Here is a 17,130-nt window from a genome sequence, read left to right as displayed (position 1 = left end):
TTGGAAAATTCCATGGATGGAGGAGCCTGGTGGGCTGCAGTCCATGGGGTCGCTAAGAGTTGGACACGACTGAGCGACTTCACTCTCACTTTTCACATTCATGCATTGGAGAAGGAAATGGCAACCCACTCCAGTGTTCTTGCCTGGAGAATCCCAGGGACGGGGGAGCCTGGTGGGCTGCCGTCTATGGGGTCACAAAGAGTCGGACATGACTGAAGTGACTTAGCAGCAGCAGCAGCACCTACATGTTAAAGGTATGTGGGAGGTTAAAAGAAATGAAGTTGATTTGGACCCTGCACTCAAAGAGCTGTTAGGATCCACAGGACACAGAACTTGGTCAACATCTAACAGGCCAAGCCAGCTGCTCTCCTGAGAACAACAGGAGAAATCAAATTTAGGGTCACTCAACCATTTCTCTAACCTAAACAGTTTTCTCACATACCCTGGGGTAAAAAATAAGCAATAAAGTATCACTTCTCATTTAAAACTTTTTTTTCAGTTTTCCTAAGTTCAAAGATAAGGTATAAAAACTTTGTAACTCTGATTTACCAAAAAAAACAAAGGTGAAAGTCTCTGATAATTCCATCATTAGTAGATAATCATTTCTACTTTAAATATAAATGGAAGATTTAAAAATTAGCATGGCTAAGAAGGGGGAAAGATATTGATACTAGTAAACTGATATTAGGAAGAGATTTTACATAAAAAAGAAAAAGATAATATTTTGTGAACTTTATATGAAAGTGAAAGCTATACAAGATTGGAAGTAACTAAAGATTTTAAGATCATGAAAATGTGCTTTTAAAACACCTCAGTTCAGTTGAGTTGCTCAGTCATGTCTCACTCTTTGTGACCCCATGGACTGCAGCATGCCAGGCCTCCCACTCCATCACCAACTCCCAGAGTTGACCCAAACTCATGTCCATTGAGTCAACGATGCCATCCAACCATCTCATCCTCTGTCGTCCTCCCCTTCACCTTCAAGCTTTCCCAGCATCAGGGTCTTTTCAAATGAGTTAGTTCTTTGCATCAGGTAGCCAAAGTACTGGAGTTTCAGCTTCAACATCACTCCTTCTAATGAACACTCAGGACTGATCTCCTTTAGGATGTACTGGTTGGATCTCCTTCCAGACCAAGGGACTCTCAAGAGTGTTCTCCAACACCACAGTTCAAAAGCATCAATTCTTCAGCACTCAGCTTTCTTTACAGTCCAAGTCTCACATCCACACATGACTACTGGAAAAACTATAGCCTTGACTAGACAGACCTTTGTTGGCAAAGTAATGTCTCTGTTTTTTAATATGCTGCCTAGGTTGATCGTGAAGAGCTGGACACAACTGAGTGACTTCACTTTCACTTTTCACTTTCATTCACTGGAGAAGGAAATGGCAACCCACTCCAGTGTTCTTGCCTGGAGAATCCCAGGGACGGGGGAGCCTGGTGGGCTGCCGTCTATGGGGTCACACAGAGTCGGACACGACTGAAGCGACTTAGCAGCAGCAGCAGCAGCAGCAGCAGGTTGGTCATCACTTTCCTTCCAAGGAGTAAGCGTCTTTTAATTTCATGGCTGCAGTCACCATCTGCAGTGATTCTGGAGCCCCAAAATATAAAGTCTGACACTGTTTCCACTGTTTCCCCATCTATTTGCCATGAAGTAATGGCACCAGATGCCATGATCTTAGTTTTCTGAATGTTGAGTTTTCAGCCAAATTTTTCACTCTCCTCTTTTACTTTCATCAAGAGGCTCTTAGTTCCTCTTCGATTTCTGCCATAAGGGTGGTGCCCTCTGCATATCTGAAGTTATTGGTATTTCTCCCAGCAATTTTGATTCCAGCTTGTGCTTCATCCAGCTCAGCATCTGGCATGATGTACTCTGCATATAAGTTTAATAAGCGGATGACAATATGCAGCCTTGACGTACCCCTTTCCCAATTTGGAACCAATCTGTTTTTCCATGTCCACTTCTAACTGTTGCTTCTTGACCTGCATACAGATTTCTCAGAAGGCAGGTCAGGTAGTCTGGTATTCCTGGCTCTTGAAGAATTCTCTTCTACTTACAGAAAAAAATGTCAATTTCACACATACTGTCATTCCAATACATATATAAATTTCAAAACTGACAGAGCCTTGAAAAATTGAAAATACAGGAAGAAACATAATTCAAGATGTCTTCATTTAAAAGTAAATCCCTGGATTAACATATAAACACTATCATATATAAAGTGCTTCCCTGATAGCTCAGTTGGTAAAGAATCCACCTGCACTGCAGGAGACCCCAGTTCAATTCCTGGGTCAGAAACATCCACTGGAGAAGGGACAGGCTACCCACTCCAGTATTCTGGCCTGGAGAATTCCACGGACTGTAGAGTCCATGGGGTCGCAAAGAGTTGGACATGACTGAGTGACTTTCACTTTCACTATATATAGAATAGATTGGCAACAAGGACGTACTGCACAGCACAGGCAACTCTACTCAATATTCTGTAATAATATATGAGAACAGAATATGGAAAAGAAGGGACACATGTGCATGTGTAACAATCACTTAGCTGTACACATGAAACACAGCACTATACAGCTACTATATTCCCTATAAAATTAAAAGCAAATCGCAAATCAGACCCCACTAGGTCATCAGTGATATTCCTACAGAAACAACACTCCAGTCCATATTTAAACCAATAAAACCATGACAAACCTTCTCACCTTCAATAATCAAAATGAGACTCACTTTCAACAGGCCTAGTCTGAACTTGATCGTTACAGACCGCAATAAAAGTACTAACCTCCTTCTATAATCCTCCCTTGTGGGCAGAATCCAAACTTACATGTAAATAAATCTAAGTTTAAGGAGCTCACTGGAACACTGTTTATAACACTAGAAAAATTGAAAACAATTACATGACCATTAGGGAGAATCGTTCAATAAAGTATAAAAACAGCCACTCAATGGAATTCAATGAACCCAGGAAAACTAACTCAGAAGTTCTACATTTACTAGCATTATATAGAACCTTCAAGATAACTTGCTCACTGTAAAAAAGCAAAGTGTAGAAATGTGATTACTATGCTACTTTCTGTGTAAAAAAGAAAAGAATATGTATATATACTATGGGCTTCCCTGGTGGCTCAACGATAAAGAATCCATCTGCCAATGCAGGAGATGTGGGTTCAATCCCTGGGTCGGGAAGATCCCCTGGAGAAGGAAATGGTAACCCACTCCAGTATTCTTGCCTGGAGAATTTCATGGACAGAGGAGCCTGGCAGGCTATATAGTCTCTGGTGTCACAAAAGACTCAGACATGACTTAGCGACTAAACAACAACAACATATATACCACATTGTATATATACTATATATATCTGTGCAATATGTTAATGCGAACTGCATCAAGGACTAGACCAATCTGGGTATTTCGTAACTTTCTACTTAACACCAGCACCAATTACAAGAAACTGGTAAGGGCCACTTCGAGGGGAGGGAGGCAGGTCAGAGGGAGAGGGAGATTTTCTTTTCATTGTAGACATCACTTGTGCACCTTTTGCCTTCTGCACCATAAGCATACATCATTTATTAATTTTTTTAAGTTAAGAATCTATTGGAAAAAAATAATCTATTCAAGTTTAGAATCTAACCTGACCAGTTCTGAAGTTTCACATTACTTTTCTCATTGTACCATGGGAGACAGATAAGTAACAAACCCAAACTGGGCAGCCTGAGTCACAAGTTGACCTGGTATAACACACGGTATTTCTACCATATTAAAATACTTCAGAAAAGTTTCTCCTATCTATAGCAGTGTTTAAAAAAAAAAAACTTTAATATTTTTTGAAAATCTCACCAAATGCCTTTTTCTTGTCTACACAAAATAAAAACAAGTTTTCCTAGTCCTTGAGTAGTCTTAACGAAACAGACCAGGTAGTAATGACCCAAGGGACCCTACTGAAGCAAGCTTAAAGTAATTCCCTTTGCTCTGCTGCTGCTGCTAAGTCACTTCAGTTGTGTCCGACTCTGTGCGACCCCATAGACGGCAGCCCACCAGGCTCCCCTGTCCCTGGGATTCTCCAGGCAAGAACACAGGAGTGGGTTGCCATTTCCTTCTCCAATGCATGAAGGTGAAAAGTGAAAGTGAAGTCGCTCAGTCATTTCTGACTCCTAGCAACCCCATGGACTACAGCCTACCAGGCTCCTCCAACCATGGGATTTTCCAGGCAAGAGTACTGGAGTGGGGTGCCATTGCCTTCTTCGTCCCTTTGCTCTAAGGCCCCATAAGAAAACTTTTCTCCCAGAACAGCTCTACTGTTCACCTAGAAGAAACAGAAACTAAGTTATGAGACAGGCTGGTCTGCGAGGAAGAGAAGAGGTGCTAACAGACAGCTTGGCCATGTTTATCTCTGTGTGACCCCGTGGGTGTTTCTGATTCTATAAAATGCGGGCTACCAATGGGTCATTGTATATTCCTGGTGGCTCAGACGGTAAAGCGTCTGCCAGCAATGTGGGAGACCCAGGTTCGATTCCTGGGTTGGGAAGGTCCCCTGGAGAAGGAAATGGCAACCCACCCCAGTATTCTTGCCTAGAAAACTCCATGGACAGAGAAGCCTGGTGGGCTACAGTCCATGGGGTTGCAAACAGCTGGACATGACTGAGCAACTTCACTTAATGGGGCATTATTCATGACCTTGTGACAAAATGCAATTCAACTCCCAGGAACCCATTCAAGGATACAATTGATATGGATATTACTTAGTCTCCTACTTAACACCAACACTACCTACCTCCCAGCCCTCACCCCCACGACACACACACACAAACACATCTTTCATCAGTGTCCTCTTTTAAGGACACTCAGTTCAGATCAGTTGCACAGTCATGTCCAACTCCTTGCAACCCCATGAATCGCAGCAGGCCAGGCCTCCCAGTCCATCACCAACTCCTGGAGTTTACTCAAACTCATGTCCATCGAGTCAGTGATGCCATCCAGCCATCTCATCCTCTGTCGTCCCCTTCTCCTCCTGCCCCCAATCCCTCCCAGCATCAGAGTCTTTCCCAATGAGTCAACTCTTCGAATCAGGTAGCCAAAGTACTGGAGTTTCAACTTTAGCATCAGTCCTTCCAGTGAACACCCAGGACTGATCTCCTTCAGAATGGACTGGTTAGATCTCCCTGCAGTCCAAGGGACTCTTCAAGAGTCTTCTCCAACACCACAGTTCAAAAGCATCAATTCTTTGGCGCTCAGCTTTCTTCACAGTCCAACTCTCACATCCATACATGACCACTGGAAAAATCATAGCCTTGACTAGACGGACCTTTGTTGACAAAATAAATGTCTCTGCTCTTGAATATGCTCTCTAGGTTGGTCACAACTTTCCTTCCAAGGAGCTAAGCGTCTTTTAATTTCATGGCTGCAGTCACCATCTGCAGTGATTTTGGAGCCCCCCAAAATAAAGTCAGACACTGTTTCCACTGTTTCCCCATCTATTTCCCATGAAGTGATGGAACCAGATGCCATGATCTTCATTTTCTGAATGTTGAGCTTTAAGCCAACTTTTTCACTCTCCACTTTCACTTTCATCAAGAGGCTTTTTAATTCCTCTTCACTTTCTGCCATAAGGGTGGTGTCATCTGCATATCTGAGGTGATTGATATTTCTCCCGGCAATCTTGATTCCAGCTTGTTCTTCTTCCAGCCCAGGGTTTCTCATGATGTACTCTGCATAGAAGTTAAATAAGCAGGGTAACAATATACAGCCTTGACATACTCCTTTTTCTATTGTGAACCAGTCTGTTGTTCCATGTCCAGTTCTAACTGTTGGTTCCTGACCTACATGTAGGTTTCTCAAGAGGAAGGTCAGGTGGTCTGGTATTCCCATCTCTTGAAGAATTTTGCACAGTTTATTGTGATCCACACAGTCAAAGGCTTTGGCATAGTCAATAAAGCAGAAATAGATGTTTTTCTGGAACTCTCTTGCTGTTCCCACGATCCAGCGGATGTTGGCAATTTGATCTCTGGTTCCTCTGCCTTTTCTAAAACCAGCTTGAACACCTGGAAGTTCACGGTTCACGTATTGCTGAAGCCTGGCTTGGAGAATTTTGAGCATTACTTTACTAGCGTGTGAGAAGAGTGCAACTGTGTAGCACTTTGAGCATTCTTTGGCATTGCCGTCCTTTGGGATTGGAATGAAAACTGACCTTTTCCAGTCCTGTGGCTACTGCTGAGTTTTCCAAATTTGCTGGCATATTGAGTGCAGCACTTTCACAGTATCATCTTTCAGGACTTGAAATAGCTCAACCGGAATTCCATCACCTCCACTAGCTTTGTTCGTAGTGATGCTCTCTAAGGCCCACTTGACTTCACATTCCAGGATGTCTGGCTCTAGATGATCACACCATCGTGATTATCCGGGTCATGAAGATCTTTTTTGTACAGTTCTTCTGTGTATTCTTGCCACCTCTTAATATCTTCTGCTTCTGTTAGGTCCATACCATTTCTGTCCTTTATCGAGCCCATCTTTGCATGAAATGTTCCCTTGGTGTCTCTAATTTTCTTGAAGAGATCTCTAGTCTTTCCTATTCTGTTGTTTTCCTCTATTTCTTTGCATTGATTGCTGAGGAAGGCTTTCTTATCTCTCCTTGCTATTCTCTGGAACTCTGCATTCAGATGCTTATTTCTTTCCTTTTCTCCTTTGCTTTTCACTTCTCTTCTTTTCACAGCTATTTGTAAGGCCTCCCCAGACAGCCATTTTGCTTTTTTTGCATTTCTTTTCCATGGGGATGGTCTTGATCACTGTCTCCTATACAATGTCATGAACCTCCGTCCATAGTTCATCAGGCACTCTATCAGATCTAGTCTCTTAAATCTAGTTCTCACTTCCACTGTACAATCATAAGGAATTTGATTTAGTGTAGTGGTTTTCCCCACTTTCTTCAATTTAAGTCTGAATTTGGCAATAAGTTCATGATCTGAGCCACAGTCAGCTCCCCGTCTTGTTTTTGCCGACTGTATAGAGTTTCTCCATCTTTGGCTGCAAAGAATATAGTCAATCTGATTTTGGTGTTGACCATCTGGTGATGTCCATGTGTAGACTGTTCTCTTGTGTTGTTGGAAAAGGTGTTTGCTATGACCACTGTGTTCTCTTGGCAAAACTCTATTAGCCTTTGCCCTGCTTCATTCTGTATTCCAAGGCCAAATTTGCCTGTTATTCCAGGTGTTTCTTGACTTCCTACTTTTGCATTCCAGTCCCCTATAATGAAAAGGACATCTTTTTTGGGTGTCAGTTCTAAAAGATCTTGTAGGTCTTCATAGAACTGTTCAACTTCAGCCTCTTCAGCATTACTGGTTGGGGCATAGGCTTGGATTACTCTGATATTGAATGGTTTGCTTCAGAAACAAAGAGAGATCACTCTGTCATTTTTGAGATTGCATCCAAGTACTGCATTTCAGACTCTTTTGTTGACCATGATGGCTACTCCATTTCTTCTAAGGGATTCCTGCCCACAGTAGTAGATATAGTGGTCATCTGAGTTAAATTCACCAATTCCAGTCCATTTTATTTCACTGATTCCTAGAATGTCAACATTCACTCTTGCCATCTCCTGTTTGACCACTTCCAATTTACCTTGATTCATGGACCTAACATTCCAGGTTCCTATGCAATATTGCTTTTTACAGCATCGGACCTTGCTTCTATCACCATTCACATCCACAACTGGGTATTGTTTTTGCTTTGGCTCCATCCTTTCATTCTTTCTGGAGTTATTTCTCCACTGACCTCCTGTAGCATATTGGGTACCTAACAACCTGGGGAGTTCCCCTTTCAGTGTCCTATCATTTTGCCTTTTCATATTGTTCATGGGGTTCTTAAGACAAGAATACTGAAGTGGTTTGCCATTCCCTTCTCCGGTGAACCACATTCTGTCAGACCTCTCCACCGTGACCCGCCCGTCTGGGGTGGCCCCACAGGGCATGGCTTAGTTTCACTAAGTTAGACAAGGCTGTGGTCTGTGTGATCAGACTGACTAGTTTTCTGTGATTATGGTTTCAGTGCGTCTGCCCTCTGATGCCCTCTCACAACACCTACCATCTTACTTGGGTTTCTCTTACCTTGGACGTGGGATAAGAGATGGACTGCAACACTGGAATGTTACTTTTCTGCAGGCCCCAGTGACAAGCATAAAATGCCAATAATGCATTCCCCTCCTTATTACACTGATAATTGTGTTCGTCTTTTCACAACATTGAGGAAATAAATGAGATTACATATATAAAGCACATAGCACACATCTAGCAAGCAATTCAATAGCTATCTCCTTGCCCCTCACTCTAGAGATTTTTCCTATATTTTTCGGTTGTTTATCTAGGCTTATGTCCTATCATTTACAAGTTTACTCTTTTTCTTAAGTTGCCCCAAACATTTCTGGAGCTAACATTTTTCTCTCTTCTTTGGAATATTCATCTTATCAACATTCAAACCTAGCAAATTACTTTCAGTTCTCAAGTTGTATAATTATGTGAAGATGGGCTCTTTAAGGCAAGAGTCAGAAACTTTTTCTCTAATGGGCTATTAGACAGTAAATATTTTAGGCTTTGTAGGCCACATGCTCTCAGTCACATAGTCTTCCTTTAAAAAAAAAATTTTTTTTTAATGTAAAAGCCAATATTAGCTAATAGGCCAAATGGGCCAACAAGGTTTGCTAATCTCTGCTCTCAGTGATCAGTTCTCTTTTATCCATTTTCATTTTCGGTGACTTTTTCCTTTGACATTTCTATTTCAACATTCTATTTGCATCTAATTAAGTCATCAGAACCTTAAAATTTGTTCCATATTTCTGTTTCTCTATTTTACCACTTCCTGCTCTTACCATTTTAAAAGCAAAAATAAAAGTGGAAGAAAAAAAAAAACAGAACGGAACAGGAAAAAAAAACAAAAACAAAAAAAAGGAGAAAATAATGAAACTAATGAGTAAGATTAGCAAAGTTGAAAAGCCAGAAACACCTGAACAATTCAAAACAATGATGGAAAAGGATCAGGAGACACTTTAATGGAAGGGACATCTGAACAATGTAAAATTAGCCTAGAAATAAATAACAAAATAAAACCTAATCTGGAATGAAAGTTTGGAATGGAAGTTCTAGAAAGACATAAAGAAAAAAACAATCAAGACAAATCTGGGTATTTGTTAAGAGTAACACACTGAGAACCTCCCCTCAAACCTGTTCTCAATATCCATGCCAGAGGGCCACCAGGAGAGCTCTCCTCGGAGCTGGAGTCTTTAATCCATCTTCCCCACTGCTGCCACAGGTGCCCCCTGAAAAAATCCTCTCATCATGACAGCGCCTTCTCCCCTCTACTCCCACTGAAACCCTTCTGCCCATGAAATAACGTTCACACTCCTTAACAGAGCAGGCAAGGTTTACATAACCTGACCTTCACCCCCTACCCCATCCTCTCCCTGATCAGCCCATCCTCTCCCTGATCAGTTTCTCAACCATTAACGAGAGGAAAATCACTAGGACATTAATTAGAAAGAAGACATATTCCTAGCTATTTTCATCTAAACTGTGCCCTATGAAAATAAGTTTTAGAGAGCAATATGCAAAATAATAGCTAGCAGGGTTTTACAAACTGGCAGAAAGATTTTTTTGTCTTGCTTGTTTTTTAAAAACTGAATGAGTGTCCTTGGGCAGAGCAAAAAAAAACAAAAACAAAAAACAGGATCCATTTTAACAAAGACTCCACCATGTATTCACTTAATTATGCTATCTGGCAGGTCTCAGAGGAAGGCTTTGGAGATTGCAACTCCTATTCCGCTACTAGAGCAGAAACTTAAGTAATGGGTGATGAGGAAAACTGATAATGCACACATGGAAGGTCTGAAGTGAAGTGAAGCCGCTCAGTCGTGTCCGACTCTTCGCGACCCCATGGACTGCAGCCCACCAGGCTCCTCCGTCCATGGGATTTTCCAGGCAAGAGTACTGGAGTGGGGTGCCACTGTCTTCTCCGAGGAACCAAGGAAAACCAAGATAAAAGTGTGAAAACCACAGAGGAAAAGATGGAAGAACAGCAGCAAGACCAACTGAGAAAAGAAAAAAAAATCATCCACGGAGAGGAAGAAATCATAAACTCACTGGAGGCAAGATCTCTGTTGAAAAAGCTGGGAAGAAAAGGAAATTTTCTTAAAAATCATAATTTTCACAGAAAATCAACAGGCTTTAATGTTTTATGTTTATGTAATGTTTTATGAAGAGGTGCTAACCTTGGAACTGGAATGAGTTTTGTACAAAGAGACTGGGGGGGTAATCATTAAACAATACTGCTGCTGCTGCTGCTAAGTTGCTTCAGTTGTGTCCGACTCTGTGCAACCCCACAGACGGCCTCCCACCAGGCTCCCCGGTCCCCACTCCCCCAATATTGGAGTGGGTTGCCATTTCCTTCTCCAATGCATGAAAGTGAAAAGTGAAAGTGAAGTCGCTCAGTTGTGCCGGACTCTTAGCGACCCCATGGACTGCAGCCCACCAGGCTCCTCTGTCCATGGGATTTTCCAGGCAAGAGTACTGGAGTGGGTTGCCATTGCCTTCTCCGATTAAGCAATACTAGTAGCAGCAGCAGCAGCAGCAGTTGTTAAACACTATAGCAGTTCCATCTCAAAGGCTTACTTGTATCTTATACTTAAATATATATATATATCAAAGACTATATTATAATCTCAACATTTGACAAAAGCACTCTTCACATTACTTTATCTAATTAAAATGCAAAAAACAGATTTTTAAAAATCTAGGTTTAACATACATTAAACAAGAGACATGGGTTGAGTTCTTTCTCTTCTCCCTTCTTCCCTACTCTAAGGTTCAGCTTTACACAGCAGTGGAAGAAGGGAACCTCACCCTTCCCTTCCTTCTACTAATCTCTTCATCAGAAGGACCAAGAGACTTAATCTACACCCACAGAGTTCATAAATCCCACTGCTTCCTGATGAAGCACAGTGGGATTAATTACAACAAATGAGCTGTGTATCATTCCGTATACTTGGAATATTAACCCCAGTCATTTACAGCCGACTCTCAACCGAAATGGGAACTTACAGGAGGAGACAAGACTCAAGACACCACAGCAAACCCTAGGGACAGACTTCAGTCCCAGAACAACTTTTCCTGATCACTGTGGGATTTCTATGTGGCATTCAAAGGCCAAGTTGGAAACCAAGTTCCTTAGCCAAAATACTGTTGATCTGCCTGCCTGAAATTATCTGTTCTAATAAGTGAAACTAGCATTTATGCCTCCTAAACGCTGCTTATCTTACACTGGCAGACAAACTGGAGACCTTGTTTTAACATGGATCACTAGCAGGAGAAACCCTGAGTTAAAATGAAGAGACATCTCCCGACTCCAAATGTTTTGGCTGCCTTCAGACATCAAAGGAAACTTTCATGAATCACCAGGTAAAAATCAGCAGGAAAGGAAGCACAGTCTTGTATTTGTTGTAGGTCCACTCAAAGAGGACAATAATAAAGAAAGAAAGAAAAAAAAACGCTGTGGGAGACGGTCCCTCTCCAAACAACGTCCAAACACACTCAGATGCCCAAAATTCTCCTATGCTCAACAACTGAAATTCTGTCTCTTTTCTCTTTACACGTGAAACGCGATAACATCTCCCTGCCTGACCGCGTCCGAAAAGCCTTCCCAACTCCGGGGTAACTGACTGCCCTTTGAGGTCTTCCAGTTACTTCCTGGTGGCCCCCCAGCAACCCCAACTCGGCCCCCCATATTTTACTTCTCCCCGGATTCCCAACCCTCCCCCACCTCCTCCCCCCGCCCGTCCCTGGCCGGCCGCCGCGTTCCCTTGCGCCCCGCCCCCTGCGCCTCCCCAACCGCGTCCCAAAGTCCCTTCCTCAGGCCCTCAAAGACCACCCGCCCCCGGGGACCCGCTGCCCCTCACGACCCCACCGCCACACCCCAACCCTCACCGGGTCCCACGGAGGCCGTACGCGGGCGGGCCCCCCCCACCGCCGCCTCACACTCCGGGGTCCGGGGGGGAGGGGACCCCGGCCCCAGCCACGCCCCCCACAGATAATGGGTGACATGGCGGCCCCCACCCCTCGCCCCGCTGCGCTCCTCCTCGGCGGGCCCGGCATCCTCGCTCACCCACACGAACAGGCTGTCCGAGAGCAGGTACTGGGCCACGTCGCGGGCCCGGGGTCCCCCGGCGCTCGGCCGGACGAGCGCGGCCGGGTCTGGCTGCACCGGGGCCGTTACCGGCTCCGCCTCTGTGGGCCCGGGCCCGGGCCCGGCCTCGGGCTGACTGAGAGCGCGGTAGGCGCTGACGATGGTGCCGACCAAGGCCAGGCCGCTGAGGCCCGTGTAGGTGCGGAGGCTGGGCCAGGGGAAGCGCTCGAGGAAGAGCAGCGGCATGGCGGCAGCGGCGGCTTCCAGCCCCCAGGTCTCCCCGCGCTGCGGCCGGGTCCCGGCGGCCTCGCGAACGGCGCCCACGAGCTCTGGCGTCGCCGCCGCCGCCACCGCGCCGGGCCGGGCCGGGCCGCTCCTGGCCGCTCCGCCCCGCGCCGCTCCCGCTGCTGCCCCTGCCGGCGCGGAAGAGCCTCGGCTGGCTCGGGGCTGGCCGCCGCCCCCAGCAGGGTGCGGGCGGGACGGGCGCGGGGGCGCGGCCTCGGTCCCCCGCCCCCAGCGGTCGCGCTGCCGCCTAGTTGGCGGAGGCCCCGGCCGCAGGCCCTGCGGCCCAGCACCCAGCATTATCTTCCGCCGACACTCTAGCTCGGCCTGGCCCGCGGACGCTTAGGGCACCCGCCCCAGGCCGGGCCCAAGCGTCACTCAGGCCCGACGGCGCTGACGGGCGGTCGAGCGCTGGCCGCGTGGGCCCACCCGCGGGACGCGGGGACCCGGGCCACCGGGCGTCCGGCCACTTGTCCTTAGTTTCCTTAACCTCCCCGTAAGCAAGTTACCCCAGAGCCTCCCTGTGGGCCTGGGAGCTTCCCAAGTGGCTGAAAGAGGAGACAGTGCTCAGGGAATAATAGAAGCCCTGGCCCCATGGAAAGACAATAAATCAACACTCTCAAATTCCTCGCAAATAAAGTTTCTGCTGTTTACTAGTAACACCCGGCGAAGTCTAAAGTGAACCTGATTTCAGTTCAGTTCAGTCGCTCAGTCGTGTCCGACTCTTTGCGACCCCTTGAACCGCAGCACGGCAGGCCTCCCTGTCCATCACCAACTCCCGGAGTCCACCCAAACCCAAGTCCATTGTGTCGGTGATGCCATCTAACCATCTCATCCTCTGTCGTCCTCTTCTCCTCCTGCCCTCAATCTTTCCCAGCATCAGGGCCTTCTCAAATGAGTCAGCTCTTCATATCAGGTGGCCAAAGTATTGGAGTTTCAGCTTCAACATCAGGAAATAAAAATGTGTTCCCTCATACCCCAGGTAGGAATGTAACATAGTGAGGATATTTTGGAAAGTGATGTCAGCTCTTCAAAAAGTTTAAACCTAAGAGTGACCATTTGACCTAGCAATTCCATTCCTAGGTGGTATACCCAAGAGAAATGAAAACACACTGCCACACAAAATGTCCACACAAATGTCAATAACAACGTTATTCTTAACAGTCAGAGTTAGAAACAACCCTAATGTCACTCAAGGGACGAATAGATAAATAAGGGATTACCCCCTAAAATGGAATAGTAGTCAGCCATGAAAATGAAGTAGGAAAACATGCTACAAGGACAACGCTTGAAAATGTGCTAAGTATAAGCACAGACACAAATGGGCACATAGTGCAAGTCCATGTATATGAAATGTCCAGCATAGGCAGAAGCATAAAGTAGGTTAATGACTGATGAGCAATAGGGAGATGAGGAAACAGGTATAAAAGCTAAACATGGATTTCTTTTTGAGGTGATGAAAATGTTCTAAAATTTTAGTGACTGTAGCAGAACTCTGAATATACTAAAAATCTTTATTTGTATAGTTATATGGTGAATTATGTAAATTATAGCCCAATAAGGCTGTAACAACAAAAAAGACAGAAAAAAAAAAAAAAAAAAGAACTACAGAACAAAAGTGCTACCTTGGGGGGTAGCACTTATTCCTTGTTGTATCTCTAAGGCCTTGACAAGTGCCTGATGTAGAGTAGGTGTTCAGCAAATATTTGTCGAGTCTTACAAACTTTCAAAGGCAAAAGACTAAATTATGTTCAAAGTCTCATGCCCAGTATTCTAATACTAAAAATTTATTAGTTAGAAAACAAAAGATGGTTCAGCTCAAGGTTATTACTATCCAATTTGCAATATTTAGAAACATCCTATTAAAGGCCTTGTGATGAACACAACAGTTTGGCTTTTACCAGGGAGGGAGGATGAGCGCCTACACACACACACACTTTTTCATATGAGATCTGTATGATTACACTTTCGGTGCCCTTTGATTCTCTATCTGCAGCCATTTGATTAAAATGCTAAACTTACAATTGTATTGGTAAATTAAAATTTCACTTTGAAAAAGGGATGTAATTTTCCACAGAAGTAAATGTTCTACTTTATCTGACTCTCCCATAAATTTTAAACCACACTATCCTACAATCCACATTCAATCCAAGTCACAATACAGTTACAAAATATCATACACCAAACTTGTCAAATCTTAATGGGCTATTAAGACATGCAGATGACACCACCCTTATGGCAGAAAGTGAAGAGGAGCTAAAAGCCTCTTGATGAAGTGAAAGAGGAGAGTGAAAAAGTTGGCTTAAAGCTCAACATTAAGAAAACGAAGATCATGGCATCTAGTCCCATCACTTCATGGGAAATAGATGGGGAAACAGTGTCAGACTTTATTTTGGGGGGCTCCAAAATCACTGCAGATGGTGACTGCAGCCATGAAATTAAAAGACGCTTACTCCTTGGAAGGAAAGTTATGACCAACCTAGATAGCATATTGAAAAGCAGAGAAATTACTTTGCCAATGAAGGTCCGTCCAGTCAAGGCTATGGTTTTTCCAGTAGTCATGTATGGATGTGAGAGTTGGACTGTGAAGAAAGCTGAGCGCCAGAGAATTGATGCTTTTGAACTGTGGTGTTAGAGAAGACTCTTGAAGAGTCCCTTGGACTGCAAGGAGATCCAACCAGTCCATTCTAAAGATCAGCCCTGGGTGTTCTTTTGGAAGGAATGATGCTAAAGCTGAAACTCCAGTACTTTGGCCACCTGATTCAAAGAGTTGACTCATTGGGAAAGACTCTGATGTGGGAGGGATTGGGGGCAGGAGAAGGGGACCACAGAGGATGAGATGGCTGGATGGCATCACCAACTCAATGGACGTGAGTTTGAGTGAACTCTGGGAGTTGGTGATGGACAAGGAGGCCTGGCATGCTCAGATTCATGGGGCCGCAGAGTCGGACACGACTGAGCGACTGAAATGAAGGTACAATATTCTACCATCTTGAATTCGAAGTGCTATACTCTGAATTGTATTTTGAGAGAACCATTACTAAGTGTTAAAACTAGGCAACCTGTTTTCTGGAATGACATTGTATTTAATAATAGCAGCTTTTAACATTTGATTCTGACTATATAATAAGCATGGCTTCCTGGCTCAGTGGTAAAGAATCTGCCTGCAATGCAGGATATGCAGGTTCAATCCCTGGCTCAGGGAAGATACCCTGGAGAAGGAACTGGCAACTCACGCCAGTATTCTTGCCTGGGAATCCCATGCACAGAGGAGCCTGGGGGGCTACAGTTTACTGGGTCACAAGAATCGGATGTGATTTAGTGACTAAACAAAATTTTATAGTCTAAATATTAAACTTTCAGAAGCCTGAAATTCCTGAAGATTCAATATGAGAATATGTGACATTAACCCAACTAAATGTTTTTTTATTTGCATTTTAAGATTTTAGAGATTGGTGTCTAGACATTTTACTAGGGTAATAATTAGTATTTGTTCTACCAACATTTTGTCCTTACCCACTCTAAGTAGGTAGCCAGGCTTTGCACATCCTTCCCGCAAGGATTTTTTTTCCCAAGGATAGAACTCATTTTCTAAAGTCAACCAATGCTCTTGGTTCTTGGTACTGCTTCCTGCATCATCATGGGAGCAGGAAAGGAAACAAGACTCAGAGGGATGAATACTAGTGTGCCTAGGAAGGTTGGACCATAAGCATAGGAGCCACTTGCATCATCTGGTTCTAAGGCCTGTGTGACAGGGAGGCAATTGGATGAATATTCATGGAGTCCATGATGGTAGCTAGAGGTCTCCCCACCTCCACCTTCATTTCAGAGTACCATTTATCCTTCCTGGATTCTTACAACTTTGGGTAGGCCCCTACTCCCAATAATGACTGAGACTGAATTCCCTGCCATCTTTATAGGATGGGGGCTCTGATCTGGCTTGATTTAAAGGAAATAAATGTAGCATTTCAGATAAACCAGAATTGTGAGGATTCATTATTTAGATACATTATTGTTTTCATTTTTTTAAATATCCAAAATCCTTCTATATCCATGACCTCACTTGACTTTCACCCTGCCATGAGAAAGGCCAAGTCGTTTTCATGTTAAGGTTCTGAACAGCCTAGAACCTGTTCTAATCGAACCTAATCTAATCCAGTAGACTTCGTTGTTTGCCCATAGCATTGGTGTTTTCATTAGCTTGACCAATGTGTTCCACTACTGAATCCAGCAGAGGGGAAAAAATAACCAAGTCACGTTCGTAGGGGGAAAAAGCAAGCTAATAGGAATATTACGTGTAGCTTGTACACATATAATTTTTTATAGCTCTATGGTGCCTGCTGTAAAATATACTAGTAAAATTTTCAGAAAAATTTCACAATAACTTTATCAGGTTTGTTCAACCTTTGTTCAATTTATTACACATATGCTCAAGTTCTGAGTTACTATTACAATGATGGAATTAAATTACAACATGTTACAGAAGTAGCAAGCATGGTGTCACAGACCATCATGACCTTCAAGCAAATCTGATTAAAAGAAAAAAAAAAAAACAAAAATCTGAAGTCAATACTCTATGGAAACTGAGGCTTCCAATTATATAACACAGCAAAATTGTATGTCTACCTGTAAATCCCAGTCTTCAAGTTCCAAGTCCTTTCACATTGCAGAAAATGACCCTTTCA

The 17,130-nt window shown here is 43.9% G+C and overlaps 1 protein-coding gene across 1 annotated transcript in view; it reads right to left on the bottom strand.

Annotated features, from left to right (window-relative positions):
• AMFR (autocrine motility factor receptor) overlaps positions 1–12,601 on the bottom strand; it is a 44,594-nt gene extending 31,993 nt beyond the window's left edge. The window contains exon 1 of the mRNA XM_027977849.2: positions 12,143–12,601. Within this exon, the coding sequence (XP_027833650.1) occupies positions 12,143–12,409 (267 nt within the window). The 5' untranslated portion in view covers positions 12,410–12,601. The remainder of the gene's footprint in view (positions 1–12,142) is intronic.
• Positions 12,602–17,130: the final 4,529 nt, after the last annotated feature.

The sequence above is a fragment of the Ovis aries genome, chromosome 14, assembly GCF_016772045.2.
Source record: "Ovis aries strain OAR_USU_Benz2616 breed Rambouillet chromosome 14, ARS-UI_Ramb_v3.0, whole genome shotgun sequence".
Lineage (NCBI taxonomy): Eukaryota > Metazoa > Chordata > Mammalia > Artiodactyla > Bovidae > Ovis > Ovis aries.
The sequence above is the reverse complement of the archived record's forward strand: the minus strand, read 5'-3'. Positions and strand labels throughout refer to the sequence as shown.